Genomic DNA, 14138 nt, shown 5'->3' with positions numbered 1-14138 from the left:
TTAATATTAATAAGCTGAAATATAAATGTAAATAGGATGCTGTAAAATATGAAATATCAATTTCCCAAAAAAATATAACAACTTGTTAGGAAGTGGAAGCAATTACCGAAAAATGAGAAGAAAGAACAAATGAACAAAGAGTAGCGGAACCCAAGAATGACAACTAAGAACATCCTATAAATATTAATATTACCAAATCCTTAGTTAATAACAATTAAGGTCCCTGTCTTATTTATTTTGGGAAAATACTTATATCCTTACAGTTCCTGTTCCATGTACAAGATTACAAGCTATCAAACAAATATCAACAACTTGACAACACCAAGATCTAATTAATTAGTGCTTTTTTTTTTGCCTAAAATTAATTAGTGCTTCAAACAAAGAAAGTATTGATGACCACAGTTGATTGATAAAAATAGATAATTAAATAAATCATAACTTAAACTTACATAAGATGTTTATTTAACTATGATTACTTAATCAACCTATTTTCTACGCTAGTTTTATCAACCTACAATTTATTTTTTTTTTCCTTCGAACATATTCGACATAGAGAAATTCTTTAGCCGTTAATCCAATCTAAACAACAATTGATAAACCATTGAATCGTCCCATTTAATACATATTCGGTATCACATTAAAAACCACGATATGTTACTTTCCAAGGTGAAACCAAACACACTTTTAGCATATCCTATGGACAAAACTTATTGAAACATTTACGCTTACACTTTGATCAATTATGCATATTTAGTCCAAAGAATTTCTCATAAAACATAGTCATTAACATCCCTTGTTCCATTGAAGTCAACTTTCCCTCTGCCGTCGCTCCCACAAACAAAGTCAAGGTTGTAAAGCACAGGAATCATGGCCATCGAGCACAAGAAAACAAGCACAGGACCAAAGATCCAAAGAAGAAGAGGAAGTGCTGCGTAAAAAAGCCTATTTCCCACAGTGTTTAATATGGTTCCTTTCTCCAGAAGCTCTGTCAAGTACTGTGGGGTTATAATGGACTTTAGGTCTTGTGGAGTGGCCACGAGGATGCACACCTGGTTCAGAAACCTAATAGACAGAGTGTGACAGAAGAATGAGAAGAGGAAGATGGTGAGTATTGTCACGTACTTTAGGGACAGCATGAACTCGCCGTGGGCCCCAAAAACGGCATCGTTGAGAGGCTTCTTAATGCTGTAGGTGCTGCTTATCACGGCGGCCAGGCCAGCGGAGAGGAGGATGGATGTGGTGGCCATCAAAGTTGATCCCATTATCAGATTACGTAGGGTTTGCACTACTAAGATGGTGTTCTTTTCAATGTCCTTCATCAAACAAAAAGAAAACATTTTTTGTAAAATTAAAACACCTTTTATTAAATATTTAATTAAATATATCAAAAACAAAAATCTTTTGAGTTGTCCAAATCCAGGGTACTATTAAAAGAAGTCTTACATCTAGAAGATAGAAAATATTTTAAGAATATATAAAGTTTAGAGTGTGTTTAACCAAATGATTTAAGCCATTTTGATAAAATAGACCATCCTCAAGTATGATTTATATAAAGAGTTTAACGAGCACAGCAATCGATTTGCATAAATAAAGTTATATATATTTGGATTAAAATTAACAGGATAAAAAAGAAATAAAATTTCAATTCATATTTTTTTCTATTTTTTAAATTTATAATCAAGAAAAAATTATTTCGATATTCTATATATAACATGAAAAATTAACAAGCGGTACTATTCAAAGCGTGAATAATAGTATTATTATAATACGATTAAAAGATTTATTTTCTAGAGTCGGTGTAACATATGTGACCCATATTTTTAATTTGAATCCAAATCATAATGTATGTCTATTCCATTCAGATGAAATGGTACAGATATTACTATTTTTTTTCTTTCTATAGGTTGATAATTATAAAATGAATTTTTTTAATATTTTTGTTCATTTAAAATAAAAAAGTATGAAAATGTGATTAAAAATATAAAAAAATTAAACCGTTTATTGAATTAGATCTAGGGCCTCTTTATTTAAGATTAAAAAATAAATAATTTTTAGGCAGTTCAAAAATTTTATAACAAGAAATTTTTTCTATAGAGATTTTATAAAAAGCATATATTATTTTATGTTTGATTACAATAATAAAAAAATGATTGTTAGTTAGTTATTTTCAAATTTTATGATATATTTTTTGATTTTTGTCTTACAAAAATAATTTATCATTATATTATTTTAAAATTTTATAATATCCTTACATATCTCACCTCTTTAAAATACTCTCTCTCATTTATCATATTAGATTATTTTTAAAAGCTACCTATAGTAGCTTTTTAAAATAATCAGAAATATACTTTTTTTAATTTTGATTATTTTTAAAAATTTAAAAAAACATAACAAAAACTTATAAAATATATTTTTAAAAAAATAAATAACTTTTCATAAATAAGCTAAAACAAATGGCCCCTAATTGCTCCGTTGCTTGAAGCAAGATTATAGAATAAATTTACTCAAATTACCAAAAATGTTTCATCACGCCTATGAAATTTAACAGTCAAATTTCTCCCGCAAGTAATTATTATGCTCTTTTATCCTCTATATATATATATATATATGTTTTTTTAACATGGTTTATGAATTCAACATACATGTGAGTAGATAATATAATTAACTTATTATCGATTAAGTAGTTGTTGTCTAAAGCACAAGCTGCGCTACTAGAATAATGGAGGGCTCTGAATTAAAGATGGAGATGAACAAAACAATGGCGACCCACTTAAAGTTGAAACAAGAGATCTAATTTACTTTATACGATATGGTGGGATGAAACATGAAAGACATCATCTTTTTGTTTTATTCTAAATTTTATGGACCAGGACGAATAGATTTTTAAGGGATAATGAATGAAAACCAGACATCAAAAACAAGAGCAAGTGGAATCTTGATAACCCACTTTTGAATGAAAATGACGGTGTAACATCATATTCGCTTAATTAAAGGCTTTTCTTTTCCCACACAGTTGAAAAAAAAAAAATCCAAAACCTAAGCCAGCCAATTATATCGAGATTCGGTGATTCTTTGATGTCTGAGATTCTTAATTTGTTAACTCCCAAGTAAAGATGTTCATTTCTGTATGGCTTTCATCAGAATCATTTCGATATTGATTCTAAACTAAATACCACTAAAACTGTAAAGCAATATCTGAAGCATCAGCGATAAATATATATCTGAACCCTCACCGTGCTTGCTTTAACTTTTCCCCTCATGTTCTACTCTATAATTAATGTGTTTTTTTTTTTACCAAGTATTGTTTATACTTTGACGCACAAACTAGTCTAGAGTTATAAATTCTCATAACACAATAAAAAATGAGTTTTAGATTCCGTGAAGCAAATAAGTTACAGCATATAAATAAATAAACTAATCAAGGGGGTAAAAAGAAAGTGGATACAAAGCAATCATTCTTATACTGTAGTTGAACACTATGTACAGTAGATTAATGCAAATTTGAAAGAAAAAATCCATTGAGAAGAACGCATGTAGAACATGTTTATATATATATATATAGATGCTTCTTTATGTAAAGATAATAAGCAGATATAACTAGTGAAGTGCAGGAACACCAAAATTGAGGTGTGATTGTGAATAAGGAACACTGTAAGTCGTGTGTGCGGGTGCGCGCTTTCTCTTACCAGTCTATGTCAGAATTCACCAAGCTAAGCAGTCAAGAACAAAGAGTCTTTAGTTTTTTTGCTGCTATGACTTTGAGCTTTTAATTTTCAGTAGCCTAATGATATTAATGTTCAAGTTGAAAAAGATTCTGATAAACATCGTCATAGCAAACACTTCAACAAAACATCAGAACAAAATATTCTGTAAGTTATAGTACAGTTCAAAACAGAAGCATATGAAAGCCGTGATATCTGTTATATACGGAAACGCTCCTGCTACTAATATACTTAACTTCAGAAACTTGATAAGATTACCAAATTAGAAAAGCAACGAGAGCGATCAAGATCAGATATTAAGCAATCATACCTTCATCATGGCTGGAACCCAGAAGCGTCGGCCATGAGCGTTGATGCCGATGGTGGTGGAGAAGGGACTGGTTCGAACCTTATGCCATAACCAAACATGATAAGCAATGGTTATCACTACTCCTAAAGGCACCAACATTAAATCCAAATCATATTTCTTCCATTCCATGACTTTATTTAATCAAGTTCTTTCTCTCCTCCAGGGCTGTGTCTGTGTACTGTTTGGTGCTGCTTCGTCTGTGTTGGTGACGACGATGATCGGTGAGAGATTCTAATCTTATCACTTGAATACGAATATAATAAGCTTTGATGTCGTTAATGGAGGCTTAGCATGATCTATTTATAGACAAAATTCGTGCCCCATGAGATCATTAATTAAGGCAAGGAACTGCATCGATCATGTATTAGTGATAAGTTTAGGCATCATCTCTCTCTCTCTCTCTCTCTCTCGCCTTTTTCTGTTGTTTTCCTGCTTTTTTGTTTTCTTTAACTTTTTTGCTCCATGTCCATTCATCTTTGTGCCTTCACTTTTATTTTAAATTCCGGTTTCCTCTAGGAGAAAGGTAGATTATTTAAGTCCATCCTGCGACCACACACACACACACATATTATATACACAAAATTTGAAACTATGAGATCAATAAATTAAAGCAAGAAACTTATCATAATATTCCTCTGTTTAAAAGTATAGAAAGCATTATTAACTAAATCATATTTAGTAAGTTAGTTAATTTTTAAAAAATTGATACCAAGCATCTTTACATGTTTGTATTTATTTAGTTAATAAGGCGCCTCAATTAAGGGCAAAGAGTTGACTCATTTATTTATTAAGAATATTTTGGAAAAAAAACTTATTAATGGCACATTAAAAAACTACAAATACCTTATATTTTTAACATTTAATGAAATATGTCTTATATGTTTTAATGAACAGAGTAAATTTTAAAATAAGAATATAAACTTTGATCTTTATATATGGAAGCGCAACAGAGGTTCAGTATATCCATCTATAAATAAAATTCACCATAAAATTCAGACCCATGAAATCGTCAATTAACACACAAAAGAAATATCTTAATTCCTAACCTTCAAGTTATAAGTTTACAAGTCATTTCACTTGAATATGAATATAAACTTTGATTAATTATAAACGAAATTTGGACCCATGACATCATTAATTAAAGGAAAAAACTTATTCTTAGTTTAAAATATGAATATAAACTTTTATTTTATTCAGTTATTTTATTCAGACTTTGTGCGATTAAATTCAGATTCTCTTTTAGAAGTAGATATTCAGCATCCAATCCTTGAAGTTATAGAAATTTGATTTAGTCTTACACATCGTTATGCTAATTAAATATGTCTTAATGTAGTAAAAAGATTAAAATTATCAACACACACACATATGGCATTTACCACAAGACCACACATAGATTAATGAAAAAAGTGACATATATATAATTAATAATGATGAATATTTTGTAAGAATAATTTCCTGATGGCCAACAAAAGAAGAATACTGTCCTGTTATTGATAATTAGTTGAGCTAATTGGCATAAAAAAAATGAAAATGGCTAATTGGCGTAATTGATCAGTGATTTTATAATTGAGAATCTGCAAAGGTACTCGTATGGAATGAGTGCTCCTTCACATGTGGCCGTTATACTCGCACTAACAAAATGCTTAGCTTCGGGCGTTTAATATTTATCAAATTCTTCTGTCTAATGCCATACACGTGTGTCTGTTTTTCTATTGTCAATCTCGATGCGTCATTTTGTGTTTTATTGTAACTTGCAGATATATATGCACACAGCAAACTTAAAAAACAATTAATTGCAAACGAATACTGCATTGTTAATTAATATCATAACATTGGCAATGCTCCGTCTCGATGATTTTAAATCCCACGGATTGCTAATGGGCAATAAACTATGTTCAGGCCTCATGTTTATTTTTTCCTATGATACTCCCTAATGTGTCATTATTTTATTTTACTTTTTTTGGTAAGAATGTGTCATTATTTTTATATATATGTTCCTCTCGATCTCTAATGTAAGATTCTTTATTTAAAATATTAATTTTTTAAATGTTCTTTGTTTTGATATTTGGAAAAATATGTCTGCAGGTTTTTATAGTTTTAATTAATTTTAAATAGGATCTCTACAGTCTATTTTGTTTTAATTCAACCCTCATAGTTAAAGCCCTTAAATTTTTCCTTTTAAAAAAACAAAATTCAGAACTTTTATATTTTTATTAATGATTATATGACTTTAATATTAATTACATAATTTTTGTAACCCAAAATTTATATAATTAAATCGTCTTCTAAATATTTTTATACATATAGAAATTTTCATTAAAAATAATAAAAAAGAAAATGTTTATTAAATTCAGTTTTATTTTTTTGATTTTGGCTTAAAGTATTAGACTAAATTTTATGTAAACTCCATGAATAATTTTATTTTGTGAAATTTAATAATTCATTATTAATTTTAATATTCAAGAGTTAACATGGGACCTAATTTAAAATTGAGTGAAACTAAGAACCTGTAGATATATCTTTCCTTGATATTTTTCAGTAACTAAACAATCTTTTAACTAATGAAAGAGTAATTTTAAAAATACTAATGAATTGTAATTAAATTAATTAATTTAGACAAAGGTTTTTAAGGTCTTATACAAAGACTAAAGTAAGTAATTCCCTCGACCCACCAACCCCCCCCCCCAACACACACACGCGCGTCACTTTATAGAAAGAATTAATACTCCTTTTTATAAGTCACTTTGTAACAAAAAAAATAAGATAATGCAACTTTTAGTTACTTACGTTTGGTGAAATTATTGATTTAATCCTTTAAATTTAATTTTTATTATTTCAGTCTTTAACATTTATTTCAGTTATCATGTTAGTCCTCTAAGGTTTATGAGACAAATTACACCTCAAAAAAGGCTGACATGAAAATTAAGTTGCTGATGTGAAATAAAAATGGATAAATTAATACGCGTAAGCCAAAACTCCATATCCTAATATTGCTGATCCATGATTAATTTTTTTATTTTATAATTCCTAATTTTTCATTCTAATTTTGAATTATGGATTTTTGAAAGTTTCAAATACCTTACCTCTTGCGAATGCCAGCATGATTTGAAAAGGAGAAGAAGGCTTCTCATTAAGGACAGAGGACGCTGGGTTGCAGAGAGCCTATAGTATCAACACCAACGCTTCTGCCTTCATTGCTAGATTTTATGCCACCTAAGTCGCGAACTTGCTTCTTAATTAGTTTCCCCTATCCTTATTTCCGATCCATATATATATATATATATATATGTGTATGTATGTATGTATGTATGTATGCATGCATGCTTCACCAATCCAAACCAATACATGGAGACGTTGCCGGCGAATGCAAAGAGAGTGTAGAGACGTCGTGCTCGAGCACTTTTTCAGTTCTGCACACCATTTTTTTAATTTGCTTTCCATTTTCTTGAATATGTTATTTTTATTCTAATTATCTAATTAAGTCAGCATTTTTCTTTCCACGTTATTAATCTACATGGCTGCCACCTCATCATTCCATTAGCCACATCAGCATAACTTAATGATGTTAATTTTGTCACAAGATTAAGGATTACAAGGATAAGTTATGAAACTTTAAGGACTAGAATGATAAAAAATTAATGTTAAAGAACTAAATTGATGACTCCCAAATAAAAAGGACTAAAAATTGCATTATCCTAAAAAAATATGGGTCATTAGTTACTTACTTCCAATTTTAACATTTCGCAATTTTATATGAGTAAAGTAAACAGTTATATGTGAGAGAAAAATATTTTTAAAGGTATACTCCATGATGTATGTAACAAGCGCAAATTGAGAAATTTATTTCTTTTTTTTTTAACACAATTTCAATTATTTAACTTCCTCTTCTTATTAATTCAGCATATAGTTGGAATGAAAAGTAATTTATAAATAAAATCAGAGAGAATAATACGAAAATATAGCGAGAATAATAATAATAATAATAACTTTTATGGTTTTTTTTTTTTTGGTTTTCTTTTCCAGAAGCAACCCTCATAAGTTAATTCAACATCTCCTGTGGATTCTTCAATTAATACGCTAATAGCCTAATACTAATTATCCGTAAGCCCTCTTTTTATGATTACTAAAGCATATATAGTGTATTTTAAATAAAAAGATAAGGATAAAAAAGGGGATTTGACCCTATTTTGTGATATTTTTCTGAAAGCAAACGTGCATGATTGGAGAATTATATGTAGTGTAGGTGTTTTGATCCATTAATTTGTATATTCCTTCTTTATGGATGAAAATGTATGATGTGATCACTATGAAACTATTTAAACATTGACAAAGCAAAGGTTTTGTACTGTTTGTAATTAACACAAAACTTTTTTTGTTTGTTCGCCAAAATGCTCCTAAAAGATGCATAAATTGTCTGTAAACATTCTCCTAATTTGGCCTTGTATATCTTTCGACAGCATGATGCAAAAATATTTAATTTTTTTTATCAAAATATCATTAGGGTAAATAAAGAGTGAAAAAAAAATCTTTACACACATCATGAGTTTTTTTGTCATGGAAAAATAAATGGTCACACATACTACACACATATAATGTAATAAAAATCACTCAATGACACTCTCTTTATTTCTTGATATATCATACTCCTCCACTGCACTTGCTCGCTCCTAACTTAGAGCATTTCTGTTTATATAACATATCATGCGTTTGTGTGTTATAAAAAATAAATAGTTATGTTACTCCATTTATTAAAAAATATAAAATATTTTTAATCAAATCATACATTCCAATAATTAAGTTAGTTAATTGTTTTTAAACTTACATTATTTTTTTTATGTTTGTCTTTATTTAATAGGGTATCTCACCTAATGAGCAATTTGGACTGTCTAGATTTTTAATCTGAACGGTCTAGATTTATCAATTTTATTTTTATATTTTAATATATATTTATTAAACTATAAAATATAAAATTATAATAAAATTATTTTATTATCAATCTAGACAATATAAATCTAATTTAGGTAATGTAATTTAATATTATTTTTTAAAAAATTATAAATTAATTATTCATATATACTTTGGACAGACTGGATTCAAAGTACATCTAGATAATCAATTTATAAAATTTTTTTAAAAAAATTAATATCAAATTGAACCACCTAAGTTAAATATATATTATCTAAATTGATAATAAAATAAATTTATTAAAATTTTTTAATTTTTATTATAAATATAAAATTAAATTAAAAAATAAATTTTATAAAATTTAGACAGCCCAAATGCTAAGTTTTGATGAACACTGAAATTGAACTTTTTTCTATATACACTTGATGTGCGTGTGTGTACGCGCGTAAGTGGATGTCACATGAGATGCAACTAATAATTAATAATATAATTGATTTTGTCTGATTAACAACTGAAAACTAGGATCCAATCATGTTTCGACAATATGGGAGCAACTTCCCATGTTGAAGGGCATGCCACAATGTGTAACTGAGATTTTGTTGATTATAAAAATTCAGTGGACGTCTTTCATATGGTGGTTTTTGGGCATTTAAAAAAAGTAATTAACTTGGCCTGCCATTTAATTTTTTTTTATTGGTGGAATACACACTGCGCATTTTATAATTACAATAATGAACACACACGCATATACATTATTGTGATTAATTTGAATAATTGAATGTATTGACCAGCAAATTAACTTCTCTCGGCGGCTCAATATGTTACTTTGTACAAACTTTTTATCGATGAAAATATATTCTTCCCTTAATTTGTTGAACATGACTATAATAATATTTCATTTTTTATAATATAATTGAGAGAAATATATTTGCATCACATAAAGGGAAAAAGTATATATGAAGTTAATTTCTTTTCATCGTTTTTAATCTTTTTTCAAATTTTATAAAAATTTATGATGCCTTGATAATATGCTATAGAATGGTGTCATGAATCTCTCACTAAATATTTCACACACGAGAGAGAGAGAGAGAGAGAGAGAGAGAGAGAGAGAGAGGAGAGAGAGAGAGAGAGAGAGAGAGAGAGAGAGAGAGAGAGAGAGAGAGAGGTCCCACAAACATACGAGGTTGACATGGTAATAAAACCTCATAATATTCTAGAAACCGTACCTAGAAAAAGGTAGTGATTGTTGTTACGAATGGACAAAAATAAGTTAATTAAAACAAATGGAAATAAATGCAACAAAAGAACAAAGATCCAATTAATCAACAAATGCCATGGATTGAGTTTCACCCACTGAGACTCCCCTACTCTTATCCAACTAAGATGCTTGAGCAACTAGAGCGATGACCATTATTGAGTTATCTCAATTATCTTTCAATAAATTAAAGTATGTCTAACTAAAGTCAAATTAACTCTCACCATATCCTGAAAACTCTAATTAAACTCATGACGTTATGATCAAAGTCATTGTGAACACTTAGATTATTTTTAACCCAATTGTTTACGTCTATTTTCTTAAGTTTAGATTTACTCTTCTCCTTTCAGTGCATCAAGCAAACCTACAAACAGATGCAAGTTGGCCAACCAAACAATCCAAATTAAAAAGCAAGAATAGATAAAATTGCATTAAAACTATAAATAAGTCAATCAACCACAATAAGAATCCAAAACAAAATGTGTAAAGAGTAAATTCATCCCAACCATGCTACTCCCTACCCTAATTGGGAGTTTAGAAACAATAAATCATGATAAACTCAACAAATCTCAAAATCAAGAATGCCATCAGATGCAAAATAAGAAAAGGAAATAGAGGTGCAATTCCCAAATCAGAATAATGGTGCTCTAGCTCCATCTTTAGCCGTCTCTTCCCCCAAAGTGCGATCAGATTCTCCAACAAGGAACCCTAGCTGCCCTTTTGAGTGTTCTCCCCTCCTAGGACCGAGATTCTCACTTCAAACCCCGTATCTTCTCATTTAATTTGCCCTAAATTTCTTTTTCTGTTTTAACTAAGCTCTGCCTTGTGTTTATGCTTTCAACCATGAACAGTCGTAGGAATAGTTGATTGACTGACAACCTTCTCGACCGTGACCTTCTTCCACAAACCGGTGAACACTTCCTTCATCTCTCGACCACAACCGGTCGATATTTACACTGTCTTCTTCTACAACCAGTTTCAATTCAAGGCTTCCTTCTGCTCCAGACTTCTTCATCTGCAAACAATGGATCCAAGGCTCCCTAGCTCCTTCATCTTGCCACGTCCGTGCATGGTACTCAAGTCCTTGAGAGTCATCCATGAACGCCCTCAGTTTGTTTTTGGCTTCATTTTGTGCTTGATTTTTTCTAGTTTTGGCTCCCTTTTCCTAATTTCCAGAAATGAGCAACAAGGGAGATAATAGAGAATGATTTTTTTTTTTTCAATTTTGATGCTATAATAACTTAATCCACGCTATAAATTGCATCATAATGTAAGCAAAAATAACGGCTCATCAAAAGGCTCAGACAACACTACAATAGGATCACTAAGTAAATGTAGAGAAAAATAGTTCTCATGGTAGGTTTTACCCATGAAATTATTTGGAATTATATATGTTAATGTCATTGCTTCTATTGTATTTAGTTTAAACGAAAACTCAATTGCTTAATTTCAGCAACACGATAACCACAATAATGATCTATAGTACCACTGTAATCTCCCACACCTTCAAGAATCAATTATAAATTTCCCGGAATCTTTTCTCTGCATATATATGGCGAGAGAATTCAATTAATGGTGAACTTGAGCTTGCTTTTGATTATCCTAGAGAAATTTTATATATTAAAGTTCATGTGGGGTTCATGACTTTTTTGTGCTTTTTCCTAGAAAATCAATAAACACTATTTTTCTTGAGTACGGTCTCTAATTAAGTTCCACCATGAGTGGAAGGAAAGGAAAGATAATAGAACACCCACCTTCTTGATTCTCTCTTTTCTTTTCTCTCTCTTGCAAGTGTGTTGGTGGGCATACCATGTAAAATAATGCAGTATGCTGAATGTTATTATAAATATCTCATATCTGAGAGGAAAAGACAAGTGAAAAGGAGTGATGACACTGGAGACGCATAATGAATCTGATAGCAGATCAAATATACACTAATATTGGTCCATTAATCAAACACCTATCATAGTCATCGCATAATACATTGGACCTTAATCCTTGGATAAACGTTTTTTACTTTCATGATATGCATGTTTGTCTCCCACCACAGGCATACTAATGTATATCAAATAGCACCATCGTATTAATTTTAGAATTCGCATGAGATGCCAATAAAATTAGTCTCTGCTGTCGGCAGGAGGAAATATTGTTCTTGTCTCGCTTAAGAAAATAATCCGCGTGAGATGTAAATTTCCAAACTCTCACTTGATAAGCCAGAACTTTGAATTTGCCTACATTTAATATGATCAATTAATTAATTTCTTTCAAACAAATTAAGTAATCAAGAGAACATGAAGTAAAATTCTTCTCTTATTTTACCAAATTTCGATAATTATTCATTTAAACTTTTTTGTATTTCTTTTTTTGTTTTTTTTTTTTTGCCGACGTAACAGAAAGGGAAAGTTCCACTTAGCAAAAGGGGAAAAAAGGAAAGGTTCATAATCATGAAAAGATATAAAGAGGATACACATCACAAATAGTCTTTGCCCTTGAGTGAAAAATCTATGAAAGGGATTATAAATTCTATAGTTAGTTATTTATTCATTTTATGTGTTCGTTATTGTTGTGTTTATATGTTTTACTATTAATTAGTGCTAAAAAAAAGTAACTTTGATGTTGTTTTTTATCTCAAGACTATTAACTAACTTTAATTTCAACCTAGCCGAAAAAAGAACTAATTTGAATTGTTGAATCTGTGGCTTCAGTTTAGCATATAGTTAAGAAAACTGAAGCTGTGTCGCGGAAGGGGAGGGACCACATCTAGACTGTCGGCAAACAATTATTGTTCATATAATTGTTATTTTGACATATTTTAAAGAATTAAATTTGGATACTTTTTTGTTTTAAAGATTAAAGGTTAGTGTTTAATTAGTATTAATTTGCAGTTAATTATTTTGCATTTCAAAGGATAATATCTGCTATATATATGGCAATTAATATGATTAATTCTGTTACATAGATAGTGCCAATAGTTTGAACTACACATATTTTGTCATAATATTATATTATGTTGTTCGTAGATTACAGATTTTCTTTAAAGTTGAGAAATGGTGAGGTTGATTTTTGTGATATTTTTTCCTGTTCAGAAAGCAGGATGAGCGACTTTCAATTCAAAGTGAAAGTTTTAAGCTTTTCTCCTTAAAAAGCCAAGCGCTAGTGCTTAAATTTATTAATTAATTGATGAAACCAGATTTTTGGAAGAAATTGATTGGTAACATTTGTCTCCAGTCAAAAAACCAAAGGAGCATCAATCTGGGCCAAGGAGAAAAGGGAGTACATAATAAGCGAACTGGAGTCAAAATTTTAAAACTAAAAATGTATAAACTCTTTTATTATTATAACTTAAAATATTAAGACTAAGAGTTTACAAATCATTATTCTACTTTACATGTTTCTTATTATTAAACAAAATTTTATCTTATGTGAAATTTCCTCATCAGCTCAACTCCAGTTACGTTTAACATCTTAATAACTCTTACATAATTGAATAAAAATACAAAATTGGATCTTATCTTCCCAATATTATTCGTGGAATCTGCATCATCAGCCTATTTCATCACTCTCGTCCCAATATTGCTGGCCGAACATAAGCCAGCCAACACAGCTCTCATAATTAACTTCGCCGCTTCTTCACATGCGCTTATTATATGTTCATGCGCGCAGCTCATAAACTCGTGTTAATAAATATGCATATCTAGTGGCTTCTTTTACTTCTTATATGGTATAACTAAATAAATAAAGAAAACGTAAAAGCTTAATGAATATTCAAGTTATTATACTCTCTATACCTATATATAATGTGTTTTTAATCGAGTCCCCTGTACTAATAAAAATTTATTATTTAGTTAAAGTCATATTAAATCGCAATAATTTTTTAATTTTATTCCTAATAATATCAATTAATGCA

The 14138-nt window shown here is 29.6% G+C and overlaps 1 protein-coding gene across 2 annotated transcripts; it reads right to left on the bottom strand.

The window, feature by feature from the left end:
* Window positions 1-569: 569 nt before the first annotated feature.
* LOC129292282 (uncharacterized) lies at window positions 570-4386 on the bottom strand. Of its 2 annotated transcripts, XM_054929860.1 has the most exons (3): window positions 4033-4386; window positions 1123-1313; window positions 570-1062 (listed from the first exon to the last, which is right to left on the bottom strand). In XM_054929860.1, the coding sequence occupies exons 1-3, from the start codon at window positions 4198-4200 to the stop codon at window positions 768-770; spliced, it is 654 nt and encodes a 217-aa protein (XP_054785835.1). In that variant the 5' UTR covers window positions 4201-4386; the 3' UTR covers window positions 570-767. The 2 variants fall into 2 exon arrangements, with proteins under 2 accessions (XP_054785835.1, XP_054785834.1); XM_054929859.1 differs by having other exon boundaries at window positions 570-1313; window positions 4033-4377.
* Between the last annotated feature and the right edge of the window lie 9752 nt (window positions 4387-14138).

The sequence above is a fragment of the Prosopis cineraria genome, unplaced genomic scaffold (assembly GCF_029017545.1).
Source record: "Prosopis cineraria cultivar Desert tree isolate PC_DT_omini unplaced genomic scaffold, ASM2901754v1 PC14, whole genome shotgun sequence".
NCBI lineage: Eukaryota > Viridiplantae > Streptophyta > Magnoliopsida > Fabales > Fabaceae > Prosopis > Prosopis cineraria.
This window is presented reverse-complemented; position numbering and strand designations above follow the sequence as displayed.